Source organism: Argiope bruennichi, chromosome 8 (genome assembly GCF_947563725.1).
Source record: "Argiope bruennichi chromosome 8, qqArgBrue1.1, whole genome shotgun sequence".
NCBI lineage: Eukaryota > Metazoa > Arthropoda > Arachnida > Araneae > Araneidae > Argiope > Argiope bruennichi.
Window position 1 is genome coordinate 95,044,190 of NC_079158.1, and position 13,963 is coordinate 95,058,152.

The following is a 13,963-nucleotide window of genomic DNA, read 5'->3' on the forward strand; positions in this document are numbered from 1 at the left end:
GCCAATCTTAAATTTCATAATCAAACCCATAAATTAGATAAAAGAAAAGGATCTAAAGTGGTTTAAGATCTTTTAAACCACGTGCGAGTTCTTAAAAACTCTGGAATAAATATGGTGATATTAGATAGAAGCTCATAAGTTTAACTGCGGCACAACTCAATGCATTTAATGTTATTAATTTTATTTTTCTCAACGTCAATAAATATTTTATGATTTCCTGGGACTTTCGTTTCCTTATAAAGTGAAACAGAAAATGAATTTAGACGAAAATGAATCGCTTTCTGAAAAACACGAAAAAAACTTTGGAATAACTGAATCCCATCCTATTGTAGAAGATATTGGGAATATCACCTTAAAAAACTCTGAAAATATACGAAGTTCTCCTAGAAGATATAAAAATGAAGGTGAAGATACAGGGCATAGATGTAAGTTTGTTGCTGTTGATTATCCTAAAAATGTGAATGACTTCTCTATGCAAGCACTAGAATCTCTTAAGAATATTCGCAGTTACGTCAGTACTACAGTTCACAATACGAATCGTTCTGTTACGAAAACTGCGCAAACTTTAAAATCAATGATTGCGAAAAATAACTTCCTAGATTATATAATCAACAGCAAGAAAAACAGCAATATAGTGAATCTGGAGAAAGAAGTAAAAGCTCCTTGGGTCGGGACAACTAACGAAGAAGAGGCAAAGAAATTAATTTTATCATTGTCAGAAAATCGGAAACTGTTCTTGAGAAAGCCACCAGAAGGTGTGTTTGAATTCAATTTAGATGAAAATTTACCAATTGCAAAGATGCTTTTGGAAGAAGATATTCGTCTTCAAAAACTGAGATTTGAACTCGTTCCGAAATGCATTAAAGAAGATGAATTCTGGAGAAATTATTTTTATCGAATCAATTTGATTAAGAAGTCTTTCAGCATGAGTCACTCTAAACTTAAAACTGAAAGCGCAAACTCAAAAGGATGTCTTGCACAGGAAAATCCAAAAAAATTAGTAAAAAATGCTAATGACGAAATTCATGACTACTCGGATAAAGATAATATGGAACAAATGAATATGAAAATCGAAAACAGTTTCGAAGGAAATGAAGAAAAACCGCAAAAAGACGACAGCTTCGAGAATATATTAGAGACAGAAATTGAAGAATTGAATTCTTTTATTTATTCGGATGATACTGGAGAAAAAATTGAAAATAGTGATTGGGAAAAAGAACTAGAAGAAATACTGGAAGAATCTGCAGAATATAACTGACCATCAAACCCTCTTTCAATGAAAACAACTTTATTGGTACTTCTGTGTTCAAGCATACGTCTTTTCGAATATGTTTTAAAAATATCTTCAGTTATAAATGAAAAAAAGGTTTTGAATTGATGCATATGGGAAATTTATTATTATAAAATTAATAGTTATTGATTAAATGAAAAGAAATTATTTCTACGGCCCAGCAGTTGGTGGTAAGCTATAAACGTTTATGAGATTTTTTTAAGTCAATGAATCAAAATTTCTTTATTGTAATTATAGCATTCCTAAGTCATATGCAGATAATAAAAACTATACATTTAATAAATTTTATTTAATAAAAGAGAACACTGCAGAATATATTTATGAACAGCAGTAATGTTTGTTTTCCCTCACCTTTCTCATATACGATGTATACTAAAATGTATTCGCCAAAAAAATTCGACTTAGAGATTATAACGAATCACTATATTTCAGATCTTCCTGAATCTGAAAAAACTCATTTTTGAATTATATTTGTCTTTGTTCGAACATGAAAACTCAAAAGAATATTGAACTTAATACCAAATTTTTCAACTTCTATCAGAATTCAGGCGAAATCTGCTAAAGAGAATCCCTTTTCTTATTAATTAACGGTGATGGATTGGCGATTCGTTGGCGAAAAAGAGTAATGTTTTGGTGCTACATTTGGCGAGTTTTAAATCGTTCACCATTAATTATTAAGTACTAAGAATTCTATCTGCCCATATACATGTGAACGTGTACGTGAACAAAATAACTCAAAAATACGCCGATTTAGATAAATAACATTTGGTGTGCGATCTCGTAGCCAAAATATTTAGATGTATATTAAATTTTGAATCGGATTTGTCAAAGGGGAATATCATTTGTTGGTATGCATATTCGCTTGTAAGCGAACGCCGTATCTCGAAAACGCAACGGCTTAGTATAAATAAAATTTGGTATGTTGTCTTGTGGTCAAAATTGTAGAACTATGTTGCATTTTAAATCAATCGCTAGGAAAAAAAAATCCAAATTTCAGTCATAGTTTTCTTTATTAAATTATTGAGCACAAAAAGCACTATACTGTGTCACTACAGGCGGAAATCCAGGTGGGGGGGGGGTCATTCATACTAGCGGACTGCCATAACCTTCCTACACTACACCGCACTTCTGCATGTTTAGGAGATGTAGATGAAGATGTAGAGAAAACAGAAAAGGAATTACTAAATTGTCTAATTACACAAAAAATTGCAGGGGAAAGACTCCAGAGGGTTATGTAATAACTTATCGTTAATGCTTTACGTGAAGGATTTCGACCTTTCACACATTATGACAAATTAATTTTTAAGAAGATATTAATAAAAATGGTGCTTTTGTTCAATATATGATTTAACTTACATATAATTTAAACAAGGTAATAAATTCAGAAAGGAAAGGGATTTCTCTATAAATACAAACTACACATTCAGTTTCTCAATTCCAAGTTACATAAAAAGGAGAAATTTGATATGCTTCAGATAACAAACAATAGAGCCAAACAACTTTGTCACACCGCTACATTCTGCGGTAATGTGATAAGATTAAGGTCTAAAATTAAACCTTGAAAAATGGAGATATCAAAATAAATATAATGGCTTTTCAGACTGTTTTTTCAGCTACTTTAAGAAGTAGAAAACATTTTTTCCTGGAAAAAAAAATGAGATATAACAATTTGAACGTAAATGGGAGGCAAATTAATGACGAATTTCACAAATATTTTGCCAAAGAAAAACCAAATATTTCATACACATATATTGCCAAATATAATTGAATAAATAATTCCCTTCTTTAGTATCAGAGTGGAATGTTCAAAATGAGAAAAGAGGAAATTCAATCAAACCAAAAGGTTGTTGTTGGTTGGTTGTTGGTTGTTGGGTTTATTGGCGCAAGAGCCAATCTTGGCTATACTGCGCCAAACGTATGGTTTAATTCCATCCTAAAAATTATGTGGTTAAAATTTCAAAAGCAGACGATTCCAGTAAAAACCAGACATCTTTAAAAACAACAATGGATGTATCATTTTCAAACATAACAATGATTTCAAATGTACAAATAAAAAAATTAAACAAAAATTAATTTATATGTGGATATAGAGTTGAATAGCTTTTAAAAAGTTAAAAATATTCGGGTGGTAATTCTCACCCACCAAGTCAGCTAAAGTTAAAGACGGTGAATGGAAGAAACGAATACGATGAGAATTAAAAGCAGGGCACTGGACCAAAATGTGATATACTGTAAAATCCAGTTGACAAGTAGGACATGTTGCTGCTTTTTCGCCTAGAATCAGATGCCTATGAGTGAGGCGGGTGTGTCCTACACGGAGACGAGTCAGTTTGACATCCATCTCACGTATAGGGAGAACAGGCCACAAACTAATGGTAGGTTTGATAGAACGTAGCTTATTTTGAACTTGAATGTTCCATGTCTCCTGCCAAGAAGAATATGTGTGATTAAAAACAGCCGTCTTAACATCAGAAAATGGAAGTCCGATTCTTAAAAACTCCGTCGCAGATTTTGCAGCCAAGTCGGCCTTTTCATTACCAAAAATGCCCACATGACCCGGAACCCAACAAAAAATTATATTAAAACCATCGTTTTGTAATAAACGAAATGTAAACAAAATACGAACAGCAATCGGATGCATCCGATAATGATAATTAGAAAGTGTTTTCAAGGCGCTCATGCTATCGGAATAAATGATAAAATTACGCTGAGTAGAAGGCGAGATTTTTTGCAGAGCATAAAAAATGGCCACTAACTCAGCCGTAAACACAGAGCAGTAGTTGTGAAGACGATAGCTCACTGTCTCAGATGGAGTTACAATGGCACAACCAACATGTCCATCTGATCTTGAGCCATCCGTGAAAACTGGTATAAAAGAAGAATACTGATGGTGATGATACAGAAAGAGTTGTTGGAAAATTATCGGAGGAGTTGATGATTTATCGGTTCCAGTGAAGGGATTTAAAAAAGAAAATTGAGGGATATCCCAAGGTGGGAAGCTAAAAGAGTCATGAACTTTAACATGAACATCGTTAAGATTCGAATCGCATAGTATTAATTTAGTTCTCTCACTGAATGGAAGGATGTGAGAGGGACGGGCATCATATAGTTTACGAAGACCAACCGGAAGATACATATGACAAATGGGGTGATTGTGAACGGACTTTATACGGTAATAATATAAAATAGATAAATTCTGACGCCTTAATTGAAGAGGGAGTTGATGGCAAATGACATACAGGCTATTAACCGGAGAAGTGCGAAAGGCTCCGGAACATATTCTTAGAGCAGTATGGTGTATGGTATCTAATCGCCGCAAAACTGTTGTACGTGCAGAACCATACACCATGCAACCGTAATCAATGCGGGAAAGGATGACTGCTTGGTAAATACGGAGCAGGGAGGTCTGATCGGCACCCCAAGTTGTTCTAGACAGCACTTTTAAAATATTCAATAACCTCTCACACTTTTTCCGCAAATATAAGACATGCGGAAGGAAGGTGAGCTTCCGATCAAGAATCACTCCCAAAAACCGTATTTCATTAACAACTGGAATTGGAATATTCCGAATATGAATATTCGGATCAGGGTGAAGATTTCTTTTTCTGCAGAAATGAACGCATCGGCTCTTCTCCGGCGAAATAGTGTGCCCATTGTTATCGCACCACGATACTAATTTGTTTACAGCAGTTTGTAACTGTCGTTCAATTATATTCATACTACTTCCGTGGCAGGATATTTGTAAATCGTCAACGTAAAGACTGGAATGTACAGATGAAGGTAAATGAGTTAAAATTTGACTAAGATGGACGATAAAAAGTGTGACACTGAGGACACTTCCTTGTGGAACTCCCTCAGCTTGATTAAAATGAGTTGAATAAACGTTTCCAACACGAACTCTAAAAGTCCGATTTAATAAGAAGTTCTGTAAAAATATGGGAAGGTTTCCCCTAAAACCAAAGTTAAAAAGTGTTGAGAGTATGCCAAAGCGCCAAGCACGGTCATAAGCCTTCTCAATATCAAAGAATATGGAGACCAGGTGGTTCCTCCTGACGAATGCGTTGCGTATTTGTGTTTCCAATAATACGAGGTTGTCAAAGGTAGACCGACCTCTACGGAAACCACTCTGCAACGAGGAGATGCATTCTCTTTTCTCCAATTCGTGTATGAGACGTGCATTGACCATTCTTTCAAAGGTTTTGCACAGACAATTCGTCAGAGCAATTGGTCGGTAGTTCAGAGGGTTGGATGCTGCCTTACCAGGTTTTAATATTGGGATCACTATAGCTTCACGCCATTGTGAAGGATACTTCTGCTCAACCCATATTCTGTTGTATAATAGTAACAGATTCGAAAGAGAAGTTCCATTCAAATGGCGGATCATATTATATGTTATCCCATCTGGTCCAGGGCTTGTATCATGGGCTTGAGTTAAGGCAGTTTTCAGTTCGAATATTCTAAATTCACAATTATATAGGAAAGTACTTCGTTCATTAAAGCGTAAAGGCAACCGTTCCGCGCGATTCTTTATTGCCAGAAATTTAAGACTATAAGAATCTATGGCAGAAACTTCAGCGAACGTATGACCAAGAATATTGGCTACGTCTAATGGGGAGGAATGCATCTCATTTCCCGTATTTAAGACAGGAATGGAGTTTTCACTGTATATCCCATTAGCAGCCTTTACTTTCTTCCACAAATGTTTACTGGAAACCGAAGATGTGATCGATGATATAAATTTAATCCAAGATTCCCTCTGACTACGACGGCGTATTCGACGAGCAAGGGCTTTGGCACGCTTAAAAGCAACAAGATTTGCCGTTGTCGGGTACCTTCGAAAAATATTCCAAAGTCGTTTTTGCTTCTTATGGCTGTCGCAACAAGCTTCATTCCACCACGGTCTACGAAAATTTCTTAGACGTGGGGAAGTTTTAGGGATAGTAGCATTCGCGGCGCTTATTATGCAGTTAATGACATGTTGCATTGCTTCCGTGATGTCACAAGTACTGACCATATTCTCTGTGATATCTGCCAATTGTGCGAATGCATCCCAGTCTGCCCGACTGAATAAGAACCTTGGTGGAAAAGGAGTCGCACCGCCACCATCAGCATGAGAGACAATAACTGGGAAGTGGTCACTGCCGTAAAGATTATCGCTAACTGTTAGAGTGAGGAATGGCAGGAGTTCAGGTGTACATATGGCCAGATCAAGAGTATGGAAGCTACGTGTGGGTTCGTGGAAATACGTCTTCTCATCATTATTGAGCAAACAGAGACAGTTATTAGAAATAAACTGTTCTATCTGTTGCCCACGAGAATTTGTACTATCCGAACCCCACAAAGTACTATGTCCATTTAAGTCACCTAGTAAAATAAAAGGTGAAGGAAGCTGGTCCACGAGGTTGTCAAGATCTTGTAACTGAATGACATCATGAGGTGGTATGTAAATGTAGCAAACTGTGACCAATGTCCGTACATGGACTCGTACAGCCACAGCCTGTAAAGGTGTATGCAAAGGCAAAAGTGTGCTCGGATATGAATTTGAAGTAAAAATACAGACACCACCCGAAGGACGAGATGATATGTCTGCATCTTTCCGAGCACAGTTATAGCCGCGTAATTTTAGAGGAATGCTAGGTGTCAGAAAAGTCTCTTGGACACCAAAACAGATAGGATGAAATTTGTTTAAAATGGATTTAATGTCATTAAGTTTGGACCGAATGCCGCGACAATTCCAAGAGAGGAAGGTACCCATTATAATACTGGTTTAGAAGAGGGGCGAGAAGAGGCAGTAGTTGGAGTTGCTAAATCTTCGCAACTCATTTCAAGCTCAGATTCATCCTCGGACGGATGTAATTTGATATCTGGGCTATTAGTAATGCCACCAAAAATCGACGTCAAGTCCTTGTGGACTTTACTTTGTGCCGCTAACCCCAAGGCAGCCGAATTTTTTAATACCGATTTTTTCAATTTTATTGGCAGGTCGTTTTGCTTAAGACCACGCTTCGCAAGCTTTAGCTTCAAAGACTTGCTAGATTTGGGTTTTTGTTTATTTTTTCCAGGCTTGCAAGTTTCAGGAGCACTAGCCGTTGATCTTTCAGTGTCAGAATCGGATGTTTTCTCGGGTGGTTTGGTTTTAGGCTTATTCTTAATGCAGTTTTGGCATGAACAATTTGCGTAGAATGTTTTTTGTACCGCAGAGGCATAACTCAAACCTGGCGTAGGAGTTTCAGCTAAAATCCTCCGTCTAGCTTCGGGATAAGAGAGGCTCTCTTTTATTTTCAAAGCTATAACCTGTTCCTCTAGAGTCCACCGTTTACAAGACCGAGAAAAGGATGAATGATTTCCATCGCAGTTCACGCATTTTTCTTGTGCGGTGCATTGTTGACTCTCATGGCCTTTCTCAGCGCAGCGGGCGCAAGTAACAGTCCCGCGGCAATTAGCGTTTGAGTGGCCGAATCTCTGACACTGGAAGCATCTCAGAGGATTTGGTATATAGTGCCTCACTGGCAATTTCATATACCCGGCATATATAAATTCTGGCAATTTCGGGGAATGGAAGGTTAGTATGAGATGTTTAGTGTCAAGGATTTGTCCATCCCGCCGAATGGTTATGCGGCGTACATGTGTCACTCCTTGACCCTGCAATTCCTTCAATATTTCCTCGAGAGGTACATTAAATAATTGACCACAAGTGATCACACCCTTTGAATAATTTAGTGATAAATGAGGCTGAACAGAAACAGGTATTGTGGCTAATGCTTTTAATTTTAAAATTTGATGCGATTGCTTTTTAGAACAAACTTCTACTAGTAAGTCCCCTGAACGCATTTTGCGGATTGAGGAGACCTCACCAACTGTTGCTGTGATAGCTTTCTGTACAAGGAAAGGAGATACAGAGTTAAATGATTCGTTTTTATCTGATATTCGTTTAATGATAAAGAAGATGTCAAATTTTTGTTCATTTGGAATTAATTTCATTGTTTTTTGATGCCCACTGAAGGGAGATTTTTTAGGAGGAGCCATGCGATATTAAGGGAGATTCGGGCCCGACGGCACCACCCACCACGGAGCCCAACAAGGGAAGGCAGCCACCGGCTCCGGTCATTTCCAGCCTCGGCGCTTACCTTAGTGCTAATCGGTTACCTATACGCTCGGAGTTACCCCCGGGGACAGTGACCACCCTTAACGCCAAGCCCAAGGAGTAACCCCTTTGCTTGATCCCTAGCACCCTAGCCACTCAGGTGACTAGGTACCAGCCGATTGATACACCGGGGACCACAGTGCACCACCCGTCTTTCAAATGGGTCGCCACGCACGGCCAACACGTGGGACATTGGCTGTCCATGAGAAGCAAGAAGCAAACAGAGCGGCGACAGCTTCTCATGGAGAGCTCCCTCACTTGCCGTCGAGGGAAGGAAAGACATAGCAGACAGCAGAAGGCGGAGAGGAGAGCGAACTGAAAGGGAGTAAAGATCCCTGGGTACCTCGGGATTGGGACACCCGTACTCACCTATAGTAGGTGAGCCCCTGAGGGGCAAACCAAAAGGAACAGAATGCAAAAAAGTATAATTATTAAAGGAGATAAAGTAACAAGCTGTTATCCTAATATCTCTTTTTACTTTCTCGTATAGACAAAGTATTGTAATCGTAAAAAAAAAAAATTCGAACTCCAGATTTTGACGTTTTAGACCTCCTTGAGTTCGAAAAATGCATTTTTGGAAAATGTCTGTCTGTCTGTTTGTCTATGGCAAAAATAACTCAAAAACGATCTGAACTAAACGGACGGAATTTGGTATATGTAAAGTCTATTTTATTATAGCAGCTCTATCTATCTATATACTTATAATAAAGCTCAATGTGTGTGTGTGTGTGTTGGATGTCTACAGGCAAGGTCATTTGACATACAGCTATCAAATTTGGTACATGTATACCTTAGAGGTCGGGAATGTGCACCTGGGGTCCCTTTTTTGAAATTTTAATTATTAATTAAAAACTAACTTTCCCGCCAAAAAATCTTCCATTTTCCCTCACCGCCAAAAGAGTAAGGCTTCATTTTTTTTTTTTCTTCCAACAGAAATGAGGCTAGGGTTAACTTTTTTCGGCGGATTATCTCAAACGATTCTGTTTATTCCCTTAATGTTTTATGCATTTAAAATTAAACATTGTTAATTAATCCATGTTTCAGATTCATTCTGAAGTATTTTTGAATTAAAATAACACAGAATAAAGGAAATTAAAAATGTATAATCTGCATAGCGTTACCCCAACTGGCGTAGAAAAATTAAAGCATTTGCGTTACCGGAGCTGGCGAAGAAAATTCACGCATGCGCATTCTGATTGTTGCCATGACAACCGTTATCAACGGATGATTTAAATTATTTTTAGGTTAGTTGCATGCTTTTGTAAGTAAATTGTATTTATGTTAGTTATATATTTTTTGTATATGTTTATAGTTTAAAGTACATCGTTTTTTAAACCTGTTTTCGACCGATTATTTTAAACGATTCATTTTATTTTCTTAAAGTTTGATGCATTTAAAATTAAACAATTTTCATGAATCGATCTGTTCATGATGAATCTGAGAAAATTTTGTTGACAAATTCTTGAGATATTACATAACTTAAGAAAGATATTCTTTAGTGCCCATAAAGTTTAAACGCTCAGTGACTCTATTATCAGTAATCATATTATTAAAAAAAATGCTTTGTTTCAGTAAAAAATATTATTATATTAATTGCAGTTTAATCATTTCCATTTTAATTTTAAGCATAAATTCTACCGGAACTAACAGAAAATTAGAGAGATACATATTATGTTATGGCTGATGGATGGATGGATGTGATAATTCTCTGGCGCAAGATCCTTTTCTAGGATATGCTGCACCGAAAACACAGTTCATTTGTCGAGTTTCCATTTAGTTCCTTAAGATCCAACGTAAAAAACTGGTAAAACAGCAGGTAAAAGTACTATAATAGTAAATTTAAATTTCATTAAAAATTCCAATTTTCTTTAAGAACGGAAATAAATTTTTATGGGGTCTTTCTCCTATAAGGAAAGACAAGTTAAAATCAGAGGAAAAAAAGTTAATGCGCTCTCTATAAAAATCCGAACATTCAATTAAAATATGACGTGTAGTCAGTGGAACATTGCACGAACCGCACACAGGTGGAGATTCACCGAATAGTAAATGTCTGTGTGTGATACGTGAATGACTAATACGCAATCTAGTTAAAATTACATCAAATTTTCTGTTGAAAGTTGAAGTCCATGTCGTAATATACGGTTTCACTTCGTGGAGTTTGTTATTTACTTCTTGATTCCAGTCATTTTGCCAAGTCTTCAGCATCCACTTACGTATTGTGCTCTTTATATCAGTGTAATGAAGAGGTTGAGGGCGATATGTAGTAGCAAATTTAGCTGCAGTATCTGCCTGTTCATTACCTGTTATGCCGACATGCGCTGGTATCCATGAAAATAAAATTGTAAAACCTCTCCTATGCAGATGGGATTGCAAACGCTTGATTTCCCATGTAAGACTCTTACCACCATTCAAGGATTCCAAAGCACTCAAAGAGTCAGAGTAAATAATGGCTTTTACTGGACTTTTTTCAGAAAGATATTTTAGTGATATATACAATGCTGTCAATTCAGAGGTAAAAACAGAGGTGAAATCGTGAAGTTTATAACTTATAATGTCATTCTCACAAACAAAAGCACAACCAGTATTTGTATCAGATTTAGAGCCATCTGTATAAATGGGTAGATAATCATGAAATAATTGTCTGTGGGAAAAGAAAATAGATTTGAAAATAGAGCTACATATCTCTGCTTTGTATAGATTCTTAAAAGGATTCAGGTTGGTGATGTTATTGCAGATCCAAGGGGGGTTTACAAATGAATCACTATTGCTGACATCAAGAGTCTGAAATTCATCTGGAAGTAATTCTCGAATTCGTAGTCCCAAAGGAGGTATACATGAAGACCGGTTATTGAATAGCCTGTCTGTGCTGTGATCCAAAAATATTTTCCTCAAAGGGTTATTTTCGGTTGATAAAACTCGAAAGTAATAACAAAAGGATAGCATGTGTGTTCTGCGAGTCAAAGATGGCTCAAAATTTTCCACCTTTGACTCGCAGAACACACATGCTATCCTTTTGTTATTACTTTCGAGTTTTATCAACCAAAAAAATGTTATGGCTTTATATTATTATGAGTGAATTACATGACTATCAAAATTTGAAGCTTTAAAATATTTGATGAAGAAGCTATTAAAGTAGGAATTACATAAAATATTTAATTATTAAAATTTTAACGAGCATTAAGATTGGCGAACCAGCTGGTCGCCAAAGGCGGCTAGTACTTATAATAAAGTTCAATGTGTGTGTGTGTGTTGGCGCTCTACAGGCCAGACCATTCAACCTACAGCTACCAAATTTGGCACGTGTATACCTTGGAGGCCGGGAATGTGCACCTGGGGGTTATTTTTTCGAATTTTTAATTAAAATTTTATTTATTTAAAAAAATAAGCGAAATTTTGGCGTGTTTCTGCTATAACTTCCAAAAATATTACCGCACAAAAAAGATTTTTACATGAAGTTAAAGATCAAAAATTTATCTTTTAAATGATACCAATGTTTTAACCTTAAAATTAAATTTCTATTTTTAATGAATTTTTAAATAAATATTTTAACTATATTTTTCAACAATTTTTTTCGTACAAAATAAAAATAAAATTTAAGCTGAACGAGCACGTTTCGCATTCATGGGAAAAAATTAGCTTTTTTCAAAGTGTTGCCATCACATTGATTAAAGCTCCAACTAAAAATAAATTAAATCTTTTTGGAAATGAAATCTGCAAAAATATAATTTTCGGCACGTGTCTGTAGGAAATAAAACAAATATGAAATATTTTTAAAAAAAAATAATTTCAAGAAAAATTATTTTATGATCTTTTACACTCTCTATATTATTAATCCAATAAATCAGTTTTATTTTAAGGTAAGTTTTGTTTAATATGAACAGGAATCCATTCAAATCAGGGCCACACAGCTAATTTGTAAACCTTTAGTAAGACACAGATCTGCTAAAATGGTCTAAATGGAAAATGATTATATTTTATGTAACTTGATTCAATAAATTCTTTAATAAATAACGAATTTTTGATTTTACATAAAGCTTTTGCTGTGGAAATCACGAATAACAAAATGTTCTTGAAACACTAATATTTTAAATAAAAAGAGTTCATTTCCAATCAACTAAATCAATCACTTAAACTGACTGATTTATGAAAATTGGAATACCACTATTCAATAAAAAAAGGATAATTTTAGATTTTCCATCGATCGTTTCAAAGAAAATATGCCAATCAGCGCGTAGGTTTCTCAAGATTAATTGGCCTAACAATATGAAAATGTTGAGTTTTTCTAAATTTTTAACATTCAAAACTTCATAAATAAGTCTTAGTTGATCGTTGAAAATAGAAACATTCATTCATTTATTTAAAATTTGGTGTGTCCAGAATATTTCTCAGAATCTGATACCTTATTGCATTAAATTTAGACTTCATAATTTTTGAAATATATTTATAGGCCGGAACAAAATATTTTTATTGATTTCATTTCAATCCTTTTGAAAGCAAAACTAAAAACTGAATTTTATGCTGAATCTGAGAAATTTTTGTTGAATTATTGTTTGAGATATTACATAAATTATGAAAAATATTTTGTAGTTCACATAAGACTTAAATACCGAGCGATTCTGTTTGCAATACTCATATTCAATAATAATAATAATAATAAAATAACAATAAAAATGATAAATAAAATAAAAAGCTTGGTTTCATTAAAAAATATCTTTATACTAATTGCAATTTCAGCATTTCCACTTTAAATTAAAGTTGAAGTTTTATCGGAAATGACAACACATTAGGAAAATATATATAGTAAATTGAACGAAAAGATCTAAACAACAGTATAAGTTTGGTATGACTATCAAAATTTGAAGATTAAAAATGTTTTGTTTGAGAATCTATTAAGAGACCAGTTACTTAAAATATTTAATTGAAAATTGTAGCGAGCGGTAATACTGGCGAACCGGCTGGTCGCCAAAGGCGGCTAGTTACCAATAAATTCTCCGAAACTCAATACAAACTATAGCTCTTAAAATAGCACTTGGGCTGCCTAAATGGACCCCAAATATTGTCCTAATGAAAATTGCGGGTCAGGAAATGCTATCAGAAAAAATTAAAAGATTAGTTGTACAACTCACCCATATATTTATCATCATAATTCCAATCCTGGAATCAAATTAATTAAAAAAGACGAAATTATAATTGAAAATTTATTTGCAAACCTGAATGCTACTACAAATCATATCATTGCTTTGCCAGACCCCATTGCCTCCTAAAAAAATTTCTGCGAAATTCATTTTCTAGGCACAAGTTTTCAAAATAAAGCTCTTCCTAGTTAAATGATCAAAAATCTCCTTGAAGAAACTGTATGCAAACAATTTCAAGATTATTTTATTATCACTACGGATGCATCCAAATCTCAATGTTTCACGTCTATTGCGGGTATCTCTTGTAACCAATCCTTCATCTTTAGAATTCACCCCATCAATTCCATATTTACAGCGGAAGCCTTGGCACTTTGTCGAGCTCTGGATGAACTT

At 35.2% G+C, this 13,963-nt stretch overlaps 1 protein-coding gene across 1 annotated transcript; it reads left to right on the forward strand.

Moving 5' to 3' along the window:
* Positions 1-253: 253 nt before the first annotated feature.
* Positions 254-1,258, forward strand: LOC129980694 (synapse-associated protein 1-like). Its single transcript, XM_056091076.1, has one exon. The coding sequence runs from the start codon at positions 254-256 to the stop codon at positions 1,256-1,258; it is 1,005 nt and encodes a 334-aa protein (XP_055947051.1).
* Positions 1,259-13,963: the final 12,705 nt, after the last annotated feature.

Bases quoted from the DNA above. Each gene is read 5' to 3' on its own strand.
- LOC129980694 (XM_056091076.1), top strand. From the start codon at position 254: ATGAATTTAGACGAAAATGAATCGCTTTCTGAAAAACACGAAAAAAAC.